The sequence below is a fragment of the Gracilinanus agilis genome, chromosome 4, assembly GCF_016433145.1.
Source record: "Gracilinanus agilis isolate LMUSP501 chromosome 4, AgileGrace, whole genome shotgun sequence".
In the NCBI taxonomy this organism is placed as follows: Eukaryota; Metazoa; Chordata; class Mammalia; order Didelphimorphia; family Didelphidae; genus Gracilinanus; species Gracilinanus agilis.
The window spans coordinates 371426744-371452318 of NC_058133.1; the positions used below are offsets into that span (position 1 = coordinate 371426744).

At 34.6% G+C, this 25575-nt stretch overlaps 1 protein-coding gene across 1 annotated transcript in view; it reads right to left on the reverse strand.

Annotated features, from left to right (window-relative positions):
- The window catches only part of CEP85L (centrosomal protein 85 like), a 149763-nt gene that overhangs the window by 95386 nt on the left and 28802 nt on the right, over window positions 1–25575 (reverse strand). The window contains exon 2 of the mRNA XM_044676825.1: window positions 19143–19304. Coding sequence (XP_044532760.1) covers window positions 19143–19304 — 162 coding nt within the window. The remainder of the gene's footprint in view (window positions 1–19142; window positions 19305–25575) is intronic.

Genomic DNA, 25575 nt, shown 5'->3' on the forward strand with positions numbered 1-25575 from the left:
CATTAACTCCTACACATTAGTCTTTCTTGCTTGTAACTGCAAGCATGCTAGCAGGTTGCCGGAAATGTAGAGAGAGTAGAGGGGAGCAATGTGGAAGAATCCTAGAAAGATAGGAAGGGGCCAGGTTGTGAAGAGCTTACTGTGTGAGTATATTGCTACATGAAGGGGTAGATGTAGATGTAAGCCACTGGAGTTTATGAGGGTGAGGAAGGATACAACCACCAGAATTAACTTATAGTGTTAACTATTTTTGAGACACACTGTTGTCATAGCCTTCAAAACTCCAGGATCATCTCCCCTGCACCAAGAAGCCTGTAATGAGATTTTAGTGAAGGTATGTTACAATCATATCAGAATTATATACCTAGGTGATTTGAATTAACTTTATTCTTTATTCTCTACCATTTGTTGTTTCATCTCATAGGATCAAAGATTTAGAGTTAGTTCAATACCTTCATTGGACAAAAGAAAAATCTGGAGCATCAAGAAGCAAAATTATTTGCCCAAAGTCATAAAAGCAGCATTCAAACTTAGGAACTCTGGCTACAAATACAGCTTACTCTTTACTGCAACCTACTGCTTCCTCTGGATTTTTTCATATTTCACAGGTTGGTACCAGTAAAACACAGAATGTCCGTGGTTCCTCTCAATAGAGAACCAACTTTCATATTATTCCTTAGGCCACTTCTTGGGCATTGTTAGAAATGTGTCACCTCCAACTGCAAGTTATCCCAAAAAAGACAATCAAGAAAACTGACCTAGACACAGGAGGTCCTGAATTCAAATATGACCTCAGATACTTCCTAACTGTGTGACCCTAGGTAAGTTACTTAACCCCAACTGCCTAGTCCTTACTGTTCTTCTGCCTCAGAACCAATACTTGGTATCAATTCCCAGACAGAAAGAAAGGGTTTAAAAAGAAAGAAAATATAGCTGTCATAAGCCATTTTCTAAAACAGGCCACATCGAGTGAGTTATAAAATTAAATAAAAAGTATATTACATGTAAGACATACCTTTATTAATTAAAAGAAGCATTTAAGAATCAAAGGAATGAAAAAAGAGGAAAATATGAAATATCTTATTGAAAAAAACAACCAATCTAGAAAATAGATCTAGGAGAGACAATTTGAGAATTATTGGACTACCTAAAAGTCATGATCAAGAAAAAACCTTGGACATCATATTATAAGAAATTATCAAAGAAAAATGCCCAGAGATCCTCAAACAAGAAAATAAAACTGAATTTAAAAGAATTCAAAGATCACCTCCTGAAAGAAATCTTCAAATGACAACTTCCAGGAATGTAATAGCTAAATTCAAGAGTCACCAAGCTAAAGAGAAAATTCTTCAAACAGTTGGAAAGAAACCATTCAAATACCATGGAGCTATAATCAGGATCACATAAAATCTAGCAGCTTCTACATTAAAGGATCAAAAGGCATAGAATATGATATTCAGGAAGGCAAAAGATTTGGGCTTACAACCCAAAGTCATCTATCCATCAAAACTGAGTATATTCTTTCAGGGTAAAAAAATTCAATTAGATAGAAGATTTCCAAGCATTCCTAAAGAACAAGTCGGATCTAAACAAAAAATCTGAAGTCCAAACACAAGACACAAGAGACGCCCAAAGGTAAATAAGAAAGAGAAAATTTAAGGGACTCATTAAGGTCAAAATATTTATATGTCTACATGGAAAGAGGACATCTGTAATTCTCAAAAATTACTCTTACTGTAGAAAAGATAAAAGGAATTTACTCAGAAAGAGGGTGGGGAAGTAAGCTGAATATGATGATATGATGTATATGTAAATGTGATGACATGAAACGATATGTATGTGAAAAAAAGGTATTTAATTTGGTAGAGGAAAATGTAACCTTCAGGATTCCTATTATTAGGCAGTCTTTCATTCATTTAAGAGCACAAAAAATTTCCTTTAAAATGCAATCAGTAAATAATCTATTCATGGCTTTCTGATTATTACAATTAAGAGAGGCATAAATCAGAATGTATGATCACCAAAGGTATGCTTGTAAGAAATCTAAATGGAATGGTAAGTCCCTGCAGATGGTGAAGTACCTGGCTCATATGCAGATTACCTTTGTGTTTCTTAATCAAGCCCTATGTCACTGTTAGAGCCTCCTCAATGGGACAGATGCTAATTCCAAAGAGATTAAACTTAATATTCAGTCTACACAGGAAACCCTATTATTCAGACAAAGAAATTCAGTTGGCCACATAAAAATATAATTTTTACTTAAAATACACTGTCAATAAATACATAAACCCACATGTTTATTTACATTGCATTTACATACATTTCATTTGTACATATGCAGATACATTAAAATATGTGCAAATAAACAATCATCAAATATTTATTGTTTATTATGTATTAGGCACTGTAGGAGAAAAATAGCCCTTGTCTTCAAAGAGCCTATACTCTAGCTGACAAAGTAAAATGACACTAACTGCATAAGCTTTACTAATTGTTCATGGTTCTATACTTATTAATTCTAATACAAAGACTTTATAATTTACAAAAGCTTGAAAAATTCTTTAATAGTAAACTAAGAACACAAATAATAAATCTAATGTTTTCTTCAAACATACTGCCCTAGCTAAAGTCCTTAACCAGAATCCTACTCTCATTGCCATTTAAAGCAAATTGTATTCCACTTATTAAAACTATCATCTCTGGCTGAACATTTCCCCATCTACATGGGATAGAATTTAATTTTGTTGTGGCAAAGGAGCTAGATATACTGTTAGCAAGTAAGAAAAACAGGCAAAACCTCATTTGTGTAAGTAATCTATGGACTACATACAATGCCAAAGTAGAACTCTACTCTGTGCTATTCAATGAGTATCAGAATGCTTTCTTTAAGTTTGGGGGCTATATTTCAATGGGATATCTGCTGAAAGCTGTATCAGTTAATAGATGAAAAACTAAGAGATGCTTTGCAGTTAAAGAATCCTAAGAAACTTTAGTCAAACTCAAAGTCTGTAAAAAATGATAAATACCAAAGATTAAAAGTAATGTTATTCTATAAAGTCAATAAATAAAACAAGTCTGAAAATTGTCAAAATAATTTCAAGCAGTCCATACCTATCTATATCTGGTATCTTCTGAAATTAAATATTCCTTATTTTACAAATTTAATTACAAAATTAAAAGAGCTCATAATTTATAGCAAATAATTTTTCATGGAGACTTTTTCTTTAAATTAAGACACCTATCTCTATTGTTAAAATAAAAGAATAGCTATGGCTAACTTGAACTTTTTCCACTGTTCTTCATGTTCTTATCAGCTTCTGCAAATATAGTGTTCACCATATTTTTTGTCATGATGATACAGGCCTGTAACTGAAATAAATGCATTTAGAATAAAAGGACCTGACTTCTTCTAATCGACTTACTTCCAATATGATTATCATACAAGTCACTAAGCTAACTAGATCCTCATTTTCCACATCTATGAAATGAGATTTAATTAACTTATGATTTCCCTTATAATTCTGAATTTTAAGATAACTTGTTCAATTTAAAATCATCACTGTTTCAATGAAGCAAGAACTAAGAAATACAATTTCTTAAGTTACAATTTTTCTCACATTCAAAAACTATACAATTGGTGTCTCAAGCCTTGGGAGTCATTTCTGATGTAGATCACAGAAATGGAAAGAATCAAGAGTCAGGTCATCTAGTCTGAGAAAGAAATCATTTAAAAACTCAATTGTGACTGTACAGCCTCCTGCCCTAATACTATCTATTCCTCCTTTAGCAAGAACTTAATTACAGAGGCACATTACAGTTCACTCTTGGGGGAAAAGAGAATAAAAGAATTCTTAGAAAAATAAACTGATGCAAGCATTGCAATAGACTTCCTTGCAGTTCTTCCTAGGTTGATGGCAGAAATAGTACCTAGTACAACAGGAGGAAATTAATAAATACTGGTTAAATTGAGTATGGAACTTTTATAAGAAGTCATAGTAAAAAGGAGAAACTGGAAACTAGTAGCTTAAAGGAGGAACAAGATAAAGGAAACTTACCTGCAGCAACCGTAACTTAGTGACAAGAGTGCTGGACTTGGAGTCAGGAAGACCTGGGTTCAAATCCCACCTCTGACACTTATTAGCTCCATGACCAGAGGCAAGTCATTTAACCACTCTGAGCCTCAGTTTCTCCATCTGTAAAATGGAGATAATAATACCTATAGTACCTACCTCATAGGGTTTTGTGAGGCTCGACTGAGATATTAAGCTTTTTTTTTTTTTGCAAACTTTAAATCACTATATAAATGTTGTTAAGATTATTATCACTACATATGTATTTAGAGAAGGAATCAGTACACGGAAACAGATTGTAAACTAAAAGAGAAAGGATAACTGACAGAGCAGAGCAAGGAACTGAAAAAGTTGGGTGGAAGAGGAAACTGGAGCAGAGGTAGAAAGAGAGTTCTCACTCTGAAAAATCAAAAGCTATGAAATAGTTGGATGGGAAGTTATATGGTTCACATGATCATAGTCCTGAAGATGGCCTCACAGATCATTCACCCCCTCATTTTACAGAAAAGGAAATTGAGCGCAGAAAAGAATATATGGCTTGCCCAAAGTCACCTGGTATCACAGTTTGGGATTGAAATCCAAGTCTTCTAACTCCAAAAGCAGCCCACTTTCCCCCCAGAGTCCCAAAAGGCAAGGAGCAATTCCTATATATGGCTTTCAGGAGTCTCCCTGGTTTCCAGACTCATGCTTTGTACATACTCTACAATCTACTATAGGAATGCCACTTAAGGGATGTTCATTTGGTTTAGTTTATGAAGTAGGATAGCATCCAGAGACTTTTCCTTCCGGCTTTTCTATTAAGTACAAAGTAGTATAAATAAGATTAAGTTCTATGAGAATTCCTTAAATATATAGCCTGGCTAATTTGCCAAATGCTTAGCTAGTTCATCTCATTATCTCGCTTAAAAAGTGAAAGTTTAGACTGATTTAGATTAGAACTGGGCTGAAAACTCTCAAATGTCTCATATATACATATTTTTTATAAATGAATATTTATATGTAAATATGTTACAGTATATACAACTATATTAAGAGAAATGGAGACAGAGACAGAAGAAGAGAATACATACATATATATTAGTGTAACTGCAACTGACCTCCAAGTCTCTGATTCATAAAAAGGTGCCTGAGGTCAACAAAAGAAAATAAGTATCAAATAAGTTAGTATAAATAGAAAAAAATATGTTTTTAATAGGAAATTCAATTAAGCTGAACTGTACTTCTTTCCTTATAAGCAAAGTAGTCCCTTAGATAAAGCAAGTTAAACTTCTTAATTAGCAGTATTTTAATAAAGTAACAACAAATATAGTTTGCAAAGCAGTTAACCTCACAAAATTATTATCAGGTTATTGATACAAAGTATTAGAGGTGAGATCATAACCTACATCTCTTTTAGAATATAAGGCCAGTACACTTTCCTTTACACCATATTACACCTAGAATTTAAGGAGAAATTCTTGTTAGAGTTGAAAGGAAACTTTTAAACATATGGGTATAAGAAATGAAGCAAAAACACTGATATAATAGGGTACTAAGAAAAATCAACAGCACTTTCTTCTGTACAAGAAGTTCCACAAAACTAACAGTTTCTTCAACCAACTAAGGAGGAGAAGAAAGAACAAGTATTTATTAAATAATTGCCTACCATGTGCCAGGGTAGTTGGCATAGTGGTTAGTGTCAGGCCTGGAGTCAGTTAAGACTCATCTTCCTAAATTCAAATCTGGTCTCAGTCACTTAACAAATGGGTGACTGAGCAAATCACTTAACCCTGCTTGCCTTGATTTCCTCACATGTAAAATGATTTGGAAAAGAAAATGGCAAACCACTCCAGTATCTTTGAAAAGAAAACCCCTAATAGTGCTACAAAGAGTTGGACACAACTAAATAGTAACAAAATGTGCCAGTCACTGGGGTAATAAGCTCTTTATAACAGAACATCCTACAACTCCAATTATTCCTTTAAAATACACGAGCCACCGGGACACAAGGAGTAAAGAAAGGTCTAAGAGTCCCAGTGAAGACATGGTATAACCATATACCAGACCCTAAAAACTTCCTCTCACAAGACCTTCAAAGATTCCTTTTACTTGTCCTGGCCTGAAGACATATTCCTAAGACTCCTGACAGGACAACAGATAGATTATGTATATATCATAATGGAGGGGTAGGCATGGGGGGGGGGGGAGGGAAGGACGTGCAATATCTGCCCTGCCCTGTCCCCTGCCTTTGCAGTTCAGATTCACAGCTCTAAGGGTTAAAAATTAAAAACTAAATGTCAGACTAAATTTATGAGAACTGTGGTCACCAAATTTAAATACTCAAGTCAGAATGACTTTTTATGGTAGTTTATTTAAAAAAGGAGAGAGTGTGAAAGAGGATAGAGTAAGGTATCTAACTTAATACACTAAGTATTTTGCTCTGGCTCCTGGCTCAACCCAGGCAGGAGGGCCAATTAATCCTCAGCCTGGAGGGGCCCTAAACCTTCAGCCAAGGGCCCAGTGATATATAAAGCAAGGGCTCCAGCCACGAAGCCTCTTCCAAGACATGGGTCTCTCCGGAGGCTAGTTCCTCCAGAAAGCCAGGAAAGGAGTTAGCCTTTTCACTCAACCAAGTGGTAGTCCTAATGGAAAGTTCAAGAGCTACCTTACCAATGTGAGAGTCTCAGGTCCACGAAGCAAATCCTTCACCAGCCTCCAACTCAAACTCAAACTCTGAAGAACTCTCTTTCACAGGAAGTTACAACTGCTTTTAAAGACATTTATTTGCACACTTCCTGTGCCTTCCTCTACGTGGAACAATTACAGTCTTTTTTAATTAGGACTGCAAAGGGGGCAGTCAGTTGTTTCTGATTTGTGACCCATTTTTAGCACAGGTGGGTTACAGATCTCCCCCCCACTCAAGCATAAAATGGGGTGTATACACTTCTGGTGATTAAATCTAAAAATGGGCAGGGGAGAGTTAATTCCATCTTCATGATTCCCCTGTGAACCTTTGGGAGACTAGTCTCCCCAATGGATCATTTGACATAATCATTTTGTACCTATAAAAATCTTCTATCTACAGGTGCATCCAATATTGCACCTTTCTAAGAGAAAACTACAATAGTTAGAAATAAGAGAGAAATAGAAGAGAGAAAAACCAATGTTTGCTAGTCCCATTGACAAGAAGCCAATTAGGGTGCTATCCTCTTTGGCATAACAATTTACATTCAGAATAAATGTGTTCCACACCCTTCAATTCAATCAAATGCATCCCAAAATTCATTCTGCATCTTCTGATGCAGCATAGATTTCTGCAGGCATCTTTCTCCAAACAGTTCATTTTCTGGATTCAAGGAGTTAGTAAGCTTCTTTCCCCGAAATTTTTCTCAAACAAAATTTTAAATCGTGGATTTTATGAAAATATATACAATCCTGGTATGAAAGATGAATGAGTCTTACTATACGCAGTCTTCCTGTGTTCATAGAACTGACTCTCTGTATAAGATACAGTCTTCCCTTAAATGCTGCAAATATAAATGACTATTGGTTTCAGAGTGTCTGGTTGAATTAAGTTATTTTGTGAAGCCCCTTTATTCCTAACAACAGCATCTAACAAATAGAAACATAATGTTCTTTTATGGCTTTGGCCCAAAAAAGCTAGCATACACCACATACTCCAGTATGAATCCATAATACCTATGGGGAAAATATCAAATTCCAAAGGCTAACCTTCCATCATCTAAAATTTTTCATTTGCTATATGTATGTATATATATATATATATATATATATGTATATATATTACAATTTGAAATGGTACATTCTGAACTACATAAAAGAAATACAAAGGGATATAATGATGAATTTTTATTTCTAGAATCATGGACCAAATTTCCATCAACTCACACAAAATGAAAATTAAAGATATTAAAATTAACAATTTAATACCTTTAGTAGCTAGATGATTTCTCAAGTATGCTTAGTATGTATTCTTATTAAGGTACTATTTGGAATAGATGGGCTCTGACATCCCCTCCTATTCTGAGATCCCAAGTAATTAGAAGTAAAGATGGAGGGTTAGTTTTAAAAAAAAATGAGGATAGATTTAAATGCCAAGCCAAATGGAAAAATATTAATTGCTCATGAGTAAACTGAGCTAATATAATAAAAATAACAATCCTAACTAAAATAATTTATTTATTCAGAGTTATACCAATCCAATCAAACTACCAAAAATTTATTTTAAAGAACTAGAAAAAAATAATAGCAAAATTCATCTGGTAGAACAAAAGGTCAAAAATATCAAGGGAATTAATGAAAAAAAAAATGTGAAGGATAGTGGCCTACCAGATCTTAAACTGTACTGTAAAGCATTAATCATCAAAACAATCTGGTACTGGCTAAGATTTAGAAGGGTGGGTCAAAGGAATATATTAGGGTAAATGATGTGCAATCCAATACCTGATTAACCCAAAGATCCCAGCTTTGGGGATGAAACTCACTTTTTGACAAAAGCGGCTTGGAAAATCAGAAAATAGTATGGCAAAAATTTAGGCATAAAACAATATCTCACATCCAATTAAGAGGTCAAAATGGGTATATGATTTAGACAGAAAGGATGATAGTATAAGTAAATTAGGGGAACACTGAATAGTTTACCTGTAAGATCCATATGGAAACGGAAAAAATTTATGGCCAAACAAAGAACATTACAAGATGTAAAATGAATAATTTTGTTATATTAAATGAAAAAGGTTTTCTAAAAACAAAACCAATGCAATCAAGATTAGAAGGGAAACAACAAAGTAGCGGGGGAGGGAAAGAAATTTTATAATAAATTTCTCAAATAAAGGTCTCATTTCTCAAATGTATAAAGAACTAAGTGAAATATATAAAAATTCAAGTCATTGCCCAATTGACAAATGGTCAAAGGATATATATGAATAAGCATTTTTCAGATGAAGAAATCGAAGCTATCAATTATAGCATGAAAAAAATGTTCTAAATCCCTGTTGATTAGAGAAATGCAAATTAAAACAACTCTGAGGTACCACCTCATACCTATCAGATTGGCCAATATGACAATGGAAAATAATATATGTTGAAGGGGGTGTGGCAAAATTGAGACACTAATGCGTTGTTGGTGGAGCTGTGAACTGATCCAATCCTTCTGGAGGGCAATTTGGAACTATGCCCAAAGGGCTATAAAAGACTATCTGGCCTTTGGCCCAGCCATATCACTGCTGTGTTTCTACCCCAAAGAGATCATAGGGGAAAAGACTCGTATAAAGATATTTATAGCCGCGCTCTTTGTGGTAGCAAAAAAATTGGAAAATGAGGGAATGTCCTTCAATTGGGGAATGGCTGAACAAATTGTGGTATCCTTCTGGAGGGAATTTGGAATTATGTCATTATAAAACAATATATACCCCCTTTAATCCAGCAACCACACTACCATATTAGCCTGAATATAGTGTGACTTTTTTTTCCCCAATATGTACCTCTGAAAGTCACATTCACACTTTATTCAAGCACTTTCAAGTTTTGAAACCATAAGTTGTTGTATTTGCACCTTGGCATACAAAAAAAAGTACGGCCGTCACCTGGGGCAGATGGGAAACACTGACCAAACGCCTGTTTGTTTTGATATTCTGACAAATGTCACCATTAATACTAAATATGCCTAATCAGTATTGATTAAAACTACTAGAAATGAGAAAACTAGAATGATCATGATGCTTGCAGTCACAACTGACGAGAGAAAACTGACTCCTTTCATAATTTTAAGGTGTAAAACCTAAGAAAAAGTTACCATCACGAGTGTGCAGGAAAAGGGATGGATGGATGAAAAACTTGTATTAGATTGGTTGGATGTGGTCTGGGATAGGCATCCAGGTGCTCTATTGCATCAGTCAGAGAGGAATGCTTGTTAAAGGGGCATTTGACTGAAAATGTGAACAAGAGAATTGCTGAAATGTTCATGAACCTACATAGTTGTTATTCTGAGAGGAATGACATCGCAACTACAAGTTTTAGATGTAGTAATTAATAATGTTATATTCTTTCCTCAAATGATCTTTGAATAACAAGTGGATGTTGGCCAGAAACCATGAATTTACTCCAGTGGGAAAAATAAAGAAACCATTAGTCACTGTATTAGGGAACTGGATCAAAACCAGTTGGGACGAAAATCTCCACCAAATCCATTGTGCTTGGATTTAAAACAATCTAACACAAGTCCTTCATCCATCCAATTCTCAATCATACAGTATGGATGGTAATGAAGATGGTGTTTTGCGGGAAGAAGAGGGTGACAGCAATGACTCGAATGATGTTTCCACTTCGGGAGATGAGGAAATAGAAGAGGAAGGAGAACATGGTTAAATATTGGAAGGTAGTTTCTCATAAGAATCTATAAAAGTAATACATATGTAATAAAGGTGTTAGCATTAAAACTTGTTTTAATTTAATTTAACTTGTTTTCAGGACCCTGAAAAAATTCTGAATATAAAGTGTCTGCTAAATACTTGGGATCCCACTATATTTGGGGTCTAATGTGGTAGGTCTGTATCCCAAAGAGATTTTCTAAAAGGTGTGAATGACCTACTTGTAAAAATATTTATACCTGCTCTTTCTGTGGTAGCAAAGAATTGTAAATTGAAGGGACATCCCTCAATTGGGGAATGGCTGATCAAATTGTGGTATATGATGGTGATAGAATGCAATGTGATGAACAAGATGATTTCAGAAAGAGCTGGAAAGACCTAAATGAACTGGTGCAGAGTGAAATAAGCAGAATTAGGAAATCATTATACACAGTGACAGCAATATTACGGAATGATCAAAAATGACAGACTTTGATGCTAACAGCAATACAATGATCCAGGACAATTCTGAGGAACTTATGAGAAAGAATACAGCTGAGAAGTGTCTGAGACCACATTTAAATTCAGGACCTCTGGGGCAGCTGGGTAGCTCAGTGGATTGAGAGCCAGGCCTAGAGACGGGAGGTCCTAGGTTCAAATCTGGCCTCAGACACTTCCCAGCTGTGTGACCTTGGGCAAGTCACTTGACCCCCATTGCCTACCCTTACCACTCTTCTACCAAGGAACTAATACATATAAGTTAAGGGTCTAAAAATATATAAAAAAAATAATAATAATAAAATAAATAAATTCAGGACCTCCTGTCTCTAGCCCTAGCTCTTAACCCACAGAGCCAACTACCTGCCCCCACCTTTGGTAGCTTTTTGAAGAATAAACTATAGAAGGAAAAAGAGATGTAGATGGGGAAAGTTAATTGTGAGGCTATTATAATAATGTATGCAAAAGCTAATACAGATCTAAACCCTAATCGTGGCAATACAAGGGGAGAGGTGGGATGCAAAAGATGTGGCAAGAGTAGCACCTGAAAACTTATTGTAAGAGAGAAAGTAGAAGTTCCTGCAAACTCCAGGTGTAACTTCAAATGTTAAAACCACTACTCTTACTTATATGTTTGACTTCTACTTTAAATTCTGTTTATAGTTATAGCCTGAAAAGACAGATGTGCATTTTAAATATCAAGGCAAAATAATTTAATTTTATTCTAGAAACTACAGAATCTACTGAAGTTTCTTAAGCAGAGGAGTGACATGTTTTAGCAAAGAGGGTAAACTGAAGAGAATAAAGATTTGATGAAGAAAGCACCAACTGACAGGTAATTGCAAAAGTACAAATAAAAAAGGTTGAGGGCCTGAATTAGGTTGGTGGTTGGGTAAGTGAAAAGATGGAGACAGATGGAAGAGATATTGCTGAAAGAGAATGAAAAAGCCTTAACAAATGATATGGGTAATGAAAAGTGAAGAGTAGAGGAAACTATAAGATTACCTAGATGACAAGAAAGATGGTGATGATCAAGAGAAAGGAGGGTGAATTTCAGGAGTGGAGGCATGGAATAATGAATTCTAGCTTTATTTTCGGATGTTAAATTTGAGACAGTCAGATAAAAAAAATCTATTATATTAGGCTTGAAATAGAGCTCAGGGTAGTGCTGGGAGCCAGATGTGTATATAAAAGTAAAGTTCAGGGAGAGATAGAAAAACTCAGGACAGACATGGGGGCAGAGAACCTAAAGTATTAAAAACCCATGGGGAGGAAGAGAGGGAGTCAGGGGCAAGAAATTAAGGGAGGGAGGAAGAGATAGAATATCACAGAAAGAAGAATGGCTTTAAAAATTAATTCTATGCTAGAGGCAGCTATGTGGCTCAGTGGCTTGAAAGACAGGCTTAGGGATAGTCCTGAGTTCAAATCTGCCCTCAAGAGATTTCCTAGCTATCTGATTCTGAGTAGGTCACCTAACCCCTATACTGCCTAGCCCTGACTGCCATTCTGCCTTGGAATCCCTACACAGTATCAATTCTAAGATGGAAGGTAAGGGGTTTTTAAAAAGAAAGGAAGTTTCATGTTTAATCTATCATAAGGCAATTTTCAGATAAAGAAAATCAATAAACATATGAAAGTGTTCTAAATCTCTTATAAAGAAATGCAAATCAAAACAACTCTGAGGTACCACCTCATACCTAACAGATTGGCTAACATGACAGCAAAGGAAAATAATAAATGTTGGAGGGGATGTGGCAAAATTGGAACATTAATGCACTGCTGGTAGAGTTGTGAACTGATCTCACCATTCTGGAGGGCAATTTGGAACTATGCCCAAAGGGCTATAAAAGACTATCTGCCCTTTGACCCAGCCATACCACTGCTGTGTTTCTACCCCAAAAAGTTCATAGGGGAAAAGACAAAAATATTTATAGCCGCACTTTTTGTGATGGCAAAAAATTGGAAAATGAGGGGATGTCTTTCAATTGGGGAATGGCTGAACAAACTGTGGTATATGCTGGTGATGGAATACTACTGTGCTCAAAGGAATAATAAACTGGAGGAATTCCAAGTGAACTGGAATGAGCTCCAGGAATTGATGCAGAGTGAAAGGAGCAGAACCAGGAAAACATACACAGAGGATACACTGTGGTACAATCAAATATAATGGACTTCTCTACTAGTGGCAATGCAATGAACAATTCAAAGGGACTTATGAAAAAGAAAGCTATCCACATTCAGAACTGTGAGAGTAGAAACAGAAGGAAAACAACTGCTTGAACACATGGGTTGACGGGAATATGATTTGGGATGCAGATTCTAAACGACCACCCCAGTACAACTATCAATAATATGGAAATAGGTCTTGATCAATGATACTAGCTTTTACTTCTCAATGCCAATGAGGAGAAAAAAGGCTTTTTAAGGGAAAAAATTAAAATGTTTTATAAAATGGGGAAGAGAAGGCAAGAGATAGAGAGACAGAAAGACTACACTATGTCTGAAAAGAGCAGATATATCAAAACCTTAAAGTTTAAAGCTTCTGCAATGGGGACAGCTAGGTGGCTCAGTGGATTGAAAGCCAGGCCCAGAAAAGGGATGTCCTGTGTTCAAATTTGGCCTCATACACTTCCTAGTTGTATGACCCTAAGCAAGTCACTTAGTTCCACTGCCTGGCCCTTACCACTTTTTCACCATAGATGGTATTAATTCTAAGACAGAAGATAAGGGTTTTTTAAACAGAAATTTAAAAAAAACGCTCTGCAACAAACATGTGATGATGTACCACAATAAATAAAATTTTGCCCAGAAAGGAAGTATTAATGGTCTTAACTGTCTTTGTGTCCAGTTGTCAATAAAAACATTAATTAGAAACAATCCTAGATATAACGAACAAAAAAATTACTTAAAAGTCATATTAAATTTGATCTAGTAATACCACTACTAGGTCTGTATCCCAAAGAGATTTTTAAAAGGGTGGGGGGGGGGGGGGGGCAGGACACCAGTTTGTATGAAAATATTTCTAGCCGCTCTTTTTGTGGTAGCAAAGAATTGAAGACTAAAGGGATGTTCCTCAATTGGGGAATGGCTGAACAAACTGTGGTATATGAGGGTGATGGAATACTATTGTGCTATAAGAAATGAGGAACAGGGTGATTTCAGAAAGAGATGGACAGACCCTACAAGAACTGATGCAGAATGATATAAGCAGAACTAGAACATTATACACAGAAACTACAATATTGTAGCACAATCAAATGTGATAGACTTTGCTACTAACAGTAATAAAATGAGATCCAGGACAGTTCTGAGGGACTTATGAAATAGTGTTATCCCACCTTTAGAGAAAGAACTGTTGGAGTTTCTAGAAGTGCAAATGAAAACAAATGATGTATCACTTGTTTATTTCGGTATGTTTTGGTTCTGTAAAATTATTCACTTAAAAAATGAATAATATGGAAATGTTTTGTGTAAGAATACATGTATAACTCAGATTGAATTGCTTGTCAGCTGTAGGAAGGGGAAGAGAAAAAGGGAGGGAGATAATATGGATCATTTAAGTTTGGAAATTTTTAACTAAATTTCAAAATTTTTTTTCTAATGTATATCATCATCTGGATATAAATAGGTTTATTTGGCTTTTCTAAAAAATTTAGTACTATCTGAACAGTAATTTAAGAAGTTCTCATAGATAAAAAATAATTTTTTTAACCCTTACCTTCTATTTTAGAATAAATATTGTGTATTGATTCCAAAGCAGAAGAACAGTAAATGGAGTTTAAGTGGCTTGTCCAGGGTCACAAAGCTAGGAAATGACCTTCTATTCTCTAGGTGTGGTTCTCAATCCATTGAGCCAGCTACACCCCCTCCCAAATTAAATTCTTAAAGAAACATACAAATACTTTATGTCAAAAAAGTTTGCCAATGTTATTATTTATACTAATACCTCAGGAAATATGTCTAGTCTGATACAGGTTCTGTTTTTGTGCTGCTATTTAAAAGTAAAAGTATATACCAAATAATCCAACATTACATATTTCCTACTCCCTTCCCCAAAAGTCACAAAAATTTACCTTCTGTAAATCATGAATTCTTTTCCATTCTGAGTTATATATAGTGCCTGGTCTCTTAGCAATAAAATACGCCAAACTGAGATGCTTCGTTCAAAATGCCCATATCAAAAATGAAGAGAATTCAGTGGTTTTTTTTTTAAATGTGTTTCTGATTAGTGGCCAGAGTGCTTGCTATTTAATTAGTAAAACCTGAATTCAAGTCCCATGCCCAATAAGTGACTCTGGGAAAGTCTCTACGATTGTTATTTTGCAAAGAGGTTGTCAATCTGTTTATACCAAGTGTCAGCACTATAAGCTTTGGAAGTATGAAGTTTTTACTATTTATTCTCTGGGCAGTAAATTAAACCAATTCTTAAGACTAGGAAGTTATCTCAGTAGAGTTTTGGAGATTAACTGTCATTTTCAAGTACCAAAGAGGGGAAGATCCATAATATAACCAAGACAAAGTGAGTTTTAGGGACTAAGGGCTCTACCAGACATACCATTGTGAAGCCTCTAAAGTCTACCAAACTCTAATAAACATATTTTACAGAATCATGGAAATTTTGGAGGGAATGTTACCTTGAAAAGCATAGGCACCATTTAAAGAAATCCAAGTGTGTTTCATTTTTAAGTAACCTGACATATGAGAAACACAGATTTATAGAATCCAGAAATAAGAAAACTTTATAAACTCTTTCATTATAAGAGTGAAAGTTGAACAAGGCATTGTTCCAAGTTAACTAGTGTTGTAGAAATACAGGATTTTTAGCTTAGCAGAGCAAACTGATTGGCAGACAGATTCTGTCAGTTTGGATTTTCACTGAAGTCTGATGGTGGTAGTTGAAGACACAGAAAATCGCTGAAGCTGTTTCCCTTGGTGTAGATTAAATTGCCATCTCGAATCAAGCATCTCGGTGAAGGAGTAAAGTTGAGAAGAGTTGTCTGGCTCTGTGGTGGACACAGAGACCATCCTCTCTCCCTCTCCTGATTTTGGATTATTGGCTGTAAAACAAGACTTGAAAAACCACCTCTATAGGACTACACACGTGAGATCCCCATCCTCACAGCTAGATTTGCTAACCAGCAGTCTGCTGTTAGTTTAGATGCTAGAGTAGGTTTATCCATTCCTATACTTTTGGGTGGAGATACCAAGATCATTAGTTTCAGTTTACCTAATCCCCTTCCATTCCTATTCCAATATTCATTAAATATCTTAGCTCAATATTCTCTCCTTGTTAATTCTTACCCAGATACTCAAATTGTCAAACAGAAGAACCCTCTGTGTATCCCAGCTGTCTCCCTTGTGTTAACCATCCTAACTGTATTTATTGATTCAATCCCCAGGGAGACCTGTCACTTACATGTTATCTCACTATTCCCTTAGCTAGTTACATAGTTCAGTTTATTTCATTTAGTTTATTTCATTTACCTATTTGACTAGCATATATTAAGCACTTACCATGTGCCAGCCATTGTTTATATAAATAAGATAGTCCAAGGAAACAAAAATGGTGAGAGTGGAGTGAGAGGCACGGAGAGAAGAAGAGAAAACCGGTACTGCTGCCTGGTGGGAAATGAAGATACAACTAGCCTGGACATAACATAAGATCAGAGCTAGAGACCACATAGGGCTCAAGGTACTTTCAAAGTATGAACTCCAGGGCTGGATTGAGACTTCAAGGTAAAAACCTGGGGTGTAGTGATGCTCTAGGATGGTATAAGACCAGAGTACAATTTGGAGAAGAATGGGGGTACAAATTCAAGCAGAAAGGAAAACATTCTATTACCTCAAAGAGCTTGCAATCTAGCCAGAGAAGACAATAAAGTATCAGTATATAATTATATATTCTTATTGTTAGTTGGTTTTATCACATCATACATATCACATGATACTATTTTTTATGTGAAAATATGACTCAGTTCCTAGATTGTTAAAATATTTTCGAATACTATGCATTCATAAATATTAGAGGAAACCTTTACTATTCATCTCATCCCCAATTAAAATATTAGCAAGATTCTCTGAAGACATGAAATTTACCAACTTCTTTTCAAAAATTTCAAAAGCTAAAACTAAAGAATATATTTATCAGCCAAACCACAAAATTTATTCTTCACAAAAAGTTCATACTTTGAAATTCAGATTACTTTCACATATTGTCTCAGTACAGTAACAAACTTATCTTTATATATTATTGCCTTATTTATGTTCAAATGATAGTCAATTTTCCTTTGGTGCTAACGTTTCTACAATTGCTCTATATATAAGAAAAAAATCATATGACTTAATTTTATATTCTGAGTTTTTTCTTTTAATTAATTGACCTTATTTGACTGATTTTAATGTATAAAAATCTATCCCTGTACTCAAGGTCTACTGCCAAAGGTGAAGAAGGTGACTAGTCCAAATGTGTTCATTAGCACACACTGCTTAATAAATATGCTCAGAAACTCAAACTTTTCCTTGTTTCTTCATTCAACTTTCACCCACACAACTGCCACAATTTAAGCACTTAAATCAAGTCTATGCATAAAGAAAAAGAAAGCCATAACTGCATAAAAATGTGACTCTTTTACAGTATGACCCTTATATCTCACCTATCAAACTTCTACTTCTCATTATACAAACTTATCATTAAGAAAATAACAACTAATGAAGTAATTTAAACAGTTTAGTCTCTATAATATTGAAGTGTTGGAGGGACTGTGTTAACAATGACCAGACTATAGAGGGGCTATAGTATAGCATAAAGTTATTCACTTATTAAAAAAAGATTTATCCAGCCAAAATTTAGAAAAACCAAAAAGCCGGCACTTTTATGAATTAAACTTTAAGATTGAGAGGATACAAAACAGTACCAATTTTCATAAAATTAAGCACTTTTACTACAATTCTAAAAAGGTGATGTTTTATAAATTTCTTTTTCAAAGGAAACTTAATACATTAATAAACAACAGAACTATAAAAAACTATTGCCCCTTGCCTTGCTTCCAAATCCACTAAAGCGCAAATTACTCTATCTTTTTTTTATACTTTCTCCTTATAATACCATAGCCTATCTATCTATCTATATCTATATATACATACATGCACACACACACACACGTGTGTGTGTGTGTGTTCTGACCTTAACAAAACAAAGAAAGGAAAGTAATTGTCAATACAGAGAAAGAGATGTCATAATAAATAGATATGTGAAAAGCACTCATAGCCAAGGCCACTCTCTGATCAACATAGAACTCTGGACCTTCCCTCACTGCAACATGGGCAGTTTTGACCATTTTGGCAACCTGGTGGACCCTTGTTTGAGGCCAATTGAGTTTTAAAACTCAATCAACATTTAAGGCTAAAATTAATGCAGACACTGAATTAACCTAGCCTATTTGTAGCTCAGACTTTCCAACTAACCTCAAGAGATCAGTAAGCATTAGCATCCTCAGTAGCATTTGCCACCATATGTAGCTTTAAATCACTTTCAGAAATTTTTATATAATGAAGATATGATGATGGGTTTTTTCATCTAACTCAGACCGCTGCTCTCTTCTTTTGCCCAATTCTGATCTTTCTAAGGAACAATAAATACCACATCTTGTTTACATTTCTCTTTTTTAAAGAATGTTTGGTTTTTTTTTTTGTTTTAGAATGCCCAGCAAACTTACAAGAAGATGGAATGGGTCCAGATTTATATTCAATGCAACTGCTATCTCAACATCGGCACACTAGGTTAAACAACAGATTCTAGCAAAACAATCTCCATGTGCCAAAAGTTACATTACCTATCTAGAATTCTAGAACTATTCCCCACATTTCTATTACATACATTTTATAAAACACTAAACATGATGCTTTGTAAAGAATGTCAAAGGATAATTATGGTAATGTGGAATAAAGAAAGCTAATTTTAATAAAATATCAAACTAGGCTGTTAAATGTTTAAATTCAATGCTTATAAAAAAAGAACTTAAAAACTTAAAAAGAAAAAATTAACTATTCATTCTACAAGTCAAAAGTATATATAAGATAAAAGAGCATCAAAACTTACTCTTGCAAATTATATTTACCAATATGTCAATTGGAAATTATGAAGCAGATATATTATTACTTTAATTTTCTCAAGTCACAATCATCATAGTAAATCTAATAATTTCTTAAGTTCAGCAATTTAACTCACCTTCCACACTGTCAGAACAGGAGGTTCCAATGCCAGTATCTCCACTATCAGAAGCTATGCTATGTCTTCGAGTGTGGCTACTCCGAGCGTTTGATGGAACAGTTGTGGCCTGCCATAAAGACTCAGTACCAGATAACCATGCTGAAGAGGAGTAATCTTGGCCTGTGATGAAAGAAATCCAAAGTTTAGTATATAAGGAGTAGTTAAGTAAAGAAATCCTTCAAAATCTCATTTGTATCCATTATGTCTAAAAGCTCACCCAAAAATTTCTTCAGAACTGGTAAAAGTTGAAAACAGTCAAAACTAACAGAGGAAGATGAGCACAGTAATGTGTTGTTAATGGAGCTATAAACTGATACCACCATTTTTAGAAAGCAAACAGGAGTTATATAAACAAAGTAACTTAAGTATCCATACCCTTTGAGATCCACTCTCTATTGGGCTTATACCCCAAAAAAGCCATTGATAAGGAAGTTCCATAAACACCAAAATCTTTACAAGCAGCATTTTTGTGAATGCAAAGAACCAGAAATGATCGCTGACTGGAGAAAGGATGAATAAACTATGATTTGGGCATTAATTTAAAATAATTTCTTTTAAAAAATAAAACAAACATTAAAAAAATGAGAAATGTGCTATTTGAAAAAGCAGAAACCTTTACATACTATTCATCCATATGTACAATCCTACGTGTAATTTTATGAGATTACTTTTTTTAACATGTTATAAAAGACACAGTAAATCAGATAATACTCCAAACAGTTTAGTGAATATTTTCATTCTATCAATATGGGTTAAAATGTAAACATATTGGAAAAGTTAATGTAGTTATTATCACTATTAACAAGTAATAGTCAAGGGATAACTAGATGGCCCAGTTGGAGGGGGGGGGGGGGAAGAGAGAGAGAGAGAGAGAGAGAGAGAGAGAGAGAGAGAGAGATTGATTGAATAGCAAAGTATTTCGTCCCTTAACTGTGAATTTAATCCCTTAACTGGGAAGTCAAGAAACTCAGTATATGGTGTGAGTCAGTGAGGTGTGGAAACAAGATGTCTTGGGGTCGAATATGGTCCCAGACACTTCCTAGCTATGTGATGTTGGGCAAGTCACTTGACCCCAATTGTCAAGCTCTTATAGTTCTTCTGCTTTGGAAGACAAAAGATAGGGGGTTTAAAAAATAAAAAAAGTAATAGTTGATTAAAAACTTCTGGTCTAAACCAAAGCAGGCAGATCAAAATTTTCTAGGTCAGGAAAAAAATCTGAAAATTTTACCAGGAAAAATAATGACCTAAGAAGCAACTACAGAAAGTTATTTCTTCTACCTTTAAAATGAACTTTTAAAAAGCCAGAAGCCCATGAGTAATAAGGCAGAAGTCAGCAAAGAAAACATCAGAGAATGGAATGAATAAATGAATACAAACTAGCACTTACATAGCACCTGCTATGTGCTAGGAACTTTGCTAAGCACTTTACAAATATCTCATTTGATCCTCACAACAATCCTGGAAAGGTAGATGTTATTATCTCCATTTTACAGTTGAGAAAACTGGAGGCAAACAGACATTTGCCAGTGGTCTCATGCCTACTTAAGTGTCTGAGACTTGATTTGTATTCAGGTTTTATCCACTGCATTGCTTATCCTGCTAATATTGGGGGGGTGGGGAGGGGCTGAATATATACATATATATATATATACACACTCATAATGACAGGAGGTTATGAGTGGTATAATCTCAAACCAATAGAGAATAAAATTGGAACTGTGTAAAGAAAAGTGTCCATACTTTTGACTTAAGAGTTCTCACTAAAAGAAATATGCCCAAAGGATGTCAATAATAATTTTAATTTAATTATATTATATTAAATATTTAAAATATCAAACTTTTTCAGTGTCAGTTTTTCTGGATTTTTTCCTTGTTTTTTTTTTCCTTATAAGGGATGGCATGAGAAGAGATTACAAAAGGAAATATAAGCAATATTTTTAAAAATCAACTTTATTTCTCTGTAGCTATCTGATTCTTTCTCTTTTCCTCCAGTTATAAATAGGTTGTTGTTGTCAATGTGCCAACCACTAAGCAAAGCATAAATACAATGAGAAGGAAAGAGGAGGAGGAGGATGTCATTCCTGCAGGAGTACATAGGAAATATATGAACAAGATTATATATATATATATATGATATTAGAGATAATCATAATAAAAGCTAGCATTTATAGAATACTTTTGGTCCAGGCACTGTGCTAAGCAACAGGTCCTATTATTATCCCCATTTTACCAATGAGAAAACTGAGGTAAACAAAGGTTAAGTGACCCACAGTGTCACACAGAAACTGGAGGCAAACAGACATCTGCCTATGGTCTCACGTCTAGTTAAGTGTCTGACACAGGGTCACACAGCTAGTACATGTTTGAGGTTGTATTTGAATTCTCATCTTCCTGACTCCAGGCCCAGTGCTCTATCCACCACCAGCTGCCCTTAGAGATAATCCCAAATGAAAGGCACAGTTTATGGAGGTCTGAAAAGATTCTTGAAGAGATGACAGGAGAAAAAGTTACAGATTTTGAAAAGGTGGGGAGAAGGAGCATTAGAAGGGTAAGAGAGGGAAGAAGAGGAGAAGAACAAGAACAGGAGTGGAGTGAGAGCAGGATAGAAAGGAAGGAGGCAGAGAGCACCACAGAAAACAGAACTATCCCTATTTGCTGATAACAATTTACTCTGAAAATACTAGAGAATTAGCAAAGAATTAGCAAAGAAAGTAAGAGGAAATAGGTTTAGTAAAGCTGGCTATAAAGTTTACCCACAAAAATCAATAGCATTTTTATATAATAAGATCCAAGAAGCAAAAACAGAGAAATTTCATTTAAAATTATTACAAAATGTATAAAGGTTTGAAGACTCTACCTACCAAAGCATATTCAACATTTGCATAGATTTAATTACAAAGTGCTCATCAAAGAAAAAAATGAACAAAAGCAAAGAAGAAATACCACCCTTCTTTGCATGTCATCACTGTACACTTAGAAAACCTCAGAGAATCACAAAAAATATATATAATTAGCCAAAGTACTTATTAGATAAGCATTTTGGGGGGAAGGTTCCATATTGTACTAGACACGAGATACAAAAAAATGAAATAATCCCTATTCCCATCACTCCAGTAAGCTATGATACAAAATAAACTCACAAAAAACAATCTACATTTCTATTCAGTACCAACAAAAAAAATTCATTCAAAATAACCATAAAATAATATAATATTAGCCAAAATGGTATATGCAAGATTTATGTGAAAATAACAAAATGTAATTGGAACTTTCCAATAATAAAAAAGACAAATCTACCTAAATTTTCATATTTTTTGGTGTACCAGTCAACTGACAAGACTGACACAATTACAGTCATTTACAGGATAATTGAAAAAGAACTAAACAAAATAACAATGAAATCCATGTAGAAAAAGACTTACAATCTCAACAAAAAGTAATAAATAACATAAAGGAAGGTTACATTGATTATCAGCCTTCAAATTATATTACAAAGCTATATGGTAGCAGTTTTAAAAAGTAAAAATCAATGCTAACCACAATGAGAGAAACTATGGGAGTAGAAAGGCAAAAGAAAAACATATGACATGACTTACCACTTGTTGATATGGGTAAATTATTTGGAGTTTAGACTTGCTCTATTGATTGCTCTATAGCAAAAATTAGTAATATGGAAATAGGTTATCAAGTGATAACATTGGTACAACCCAGTAGAATTGCTTGTTGGCTCTGGGAGAGGAAGGGAAGAGGAAAGGGAAAGAAAATGAATCATATAAACATGGAAAAATATTTAAAAATAAAAAGTAAGAATTATTCACTTGAACAGACTAGATAATGAAAAACACAGAGGATGTGCATGTGACAAATCTAAGCATAAATTACTCATGAAAAGACTCCATTTTTAATTAGAATTGGGAAAACTGGAAAGCAATCTAGCAAAAATTAGGTTTAGACTAACAAATTTCAGCTATATACTTCAGAATATAAACATAGAAGATTAAAAATAAAGACCATTTTGACTAAATAAAATAAAGTTTTTGTACAAGTAAAATAAAAATACAAGAAAGAGTAGGGAAAATGCTTCACATTTCACCAAAATGTCTCTAATAAACAATAACCAAATGATAAAAATGTATAAACCAAAAACTATTCTCCAATAAATGATCAAAGAAGGAACAAAATTTTAAAAGAACTGCAAACCATCAATAACCACCTGAAAATATACTTCAAACATTATATATGAATAAAGAATTCTAAAATTTTATCGCACATCATAAAATTGTCATGGAAAGTCAATGTTAGCAGTCCTGTGGGAAAAGAGGCATTACTAGTGGACTTGGGGTTGTCGAACCATTCGAGATGGAAAGAAAGTTATTTAGGTTTTCTATATCCTTCAACCCACTGATGCAATTACAGGGCGCATATTTCAAGGAAGAAAGAATTTGAAGTCCAATATATGCCAAAATATTTACAGCAGCATTCTGTGGTAGCAGAAGTAGTGGTGTCCACTGATTGGGAAAATAGCTGAAAAATATTAACATTAACATAGTGGATACTACTTTGCAGAAAGAAATTACAATAGGGAAAATTCAAATAAGCACTGGAAAATATATGAAATGATGCAAAGCAAAATAAGCAAAAACCAAGAGAGCATAAACAAAAACAATACAAAGGAAAAGAGAACTAAAGGGCTGTTGAGCTTTGATGAAATGAAAAACCAGTAAAAATCCAGAATAAAAGATAATAAACCTCACTCTTCATGACACAGATGTCAGAGATTATTAGGTCAGAATATTGTATACATTAACAGACTAGTCTATGTAGGAAATGTTTTCACTAAATTATTTTTTTTAACAAGTGAATGTAGTACAAATTTTTTTTAAGCCTAGAAACTTGACAAAGGATTCCAAGAAAAGAGAACATAAAGAAATGACTTTAGAATACTAATGGGGAAGTGATAAGAGAATTATTAAAATCAGGAAGTATAAATAAAGATTAATAAAACAAGGAACTGGAAGTGAAAGGGAAAGGGTCATTTTGACAAACGACAACACATATTCCTATTAAAAACACCAGAACTCATAGAAATAAACAAAGCTTTTTTTTAAATTATAAGTAATATTTATCTAAAATTATCAGCAAGCATCACTGTAATAGGGATAAACAAGAAATCATTTCAGTCAGATTAGGGATGTAGCAAGGATGTCCATTATCACCACTATTATTCAACACTACTAGAAAATGCCAGCTATAAAAAATAAGAATAGAAATTGAAGGAATTAGAATAGGCAGTGAGGAAACAAAATTATCACTGCTCACATACAACATGATGGTATGCTTAAAAGAATCTAGAGAATCCACTAAGAAACTTATTGAAATAATTAACAACTTTGGCAAAGTCTTTTTAAGATATAAAATAAGCCCACATAAATCAGCACTTCCATATGCTGCCAACATAATACAACAAGAATAGAGAAATTAAATTTAAAATAACTGCTGACAATAAATAATACTTTATAGTCTACCTGCCAACACAAACCCAAGAACTATATGAACACAATTATGAAGTACTTTTCACTCAAATAAAGTCCGTTCTGAACAATTGGGAACATTCAATGCTCTGTGTAGGCCGCTATAATAAAAATAATTCTACCTAAATTAAACTACTGATTCAGTGCCATATCAAACTACCAAAAAATTATTATATATTTAGAAGAAAAAACAAAATTAAGAACTACTGCTGGGGGCAGGTGGTTAGCTCAGTGGATTGAGAGCCAGGCCTAGAGATGGGAGGTCCTGGGTTCAAATCTGGCCTCAGACACTGCCTAGGTGTTTGACCCTGGGCAAGTCACTTGACCCCCATTGCCTAGCCTTATCATTCTTCTGCTTTGGAACCAATACAAAGTATTGACTCCAAGATGGAAGGTAAGGGTTGAAAAAAAAGAAGAAAAGAACTACTGCTAACAGCAGAACTAAGTAAGTCCTTGATCTCTCATTAAGAAACATTTTCAAAAGGGGGCAGCTGGGTAGCTCAGGGTTAAAATCTGGCCTCAGACACTTCCTAGCTGCATGACCCTGGAAGTCACTTAATCCCCATTGCCTAGCCCAGTGGTACCTAAACTTTTTTGGCCTACCGCCCCCTTTCCAGAAAAAATATTACTTAGCACCCCTGTCACATACTATCACTGCCCCCTTACAATTATTCACTGCCCCCAAATGCACCTGTGGCCATCACCGCCTCCCTGGATCGCTTCAGCACCCACCAGGGGGTGGTGGCGCCCACTTTGGGAATCACTGGCCTAGCCTTTACCACTCTTCTGTCTTGGAACCAATACACAGTATTGATTCGGTTGGAAGGTAGGAAGGTAGGAAGGAAGGGAGGACAGGACAG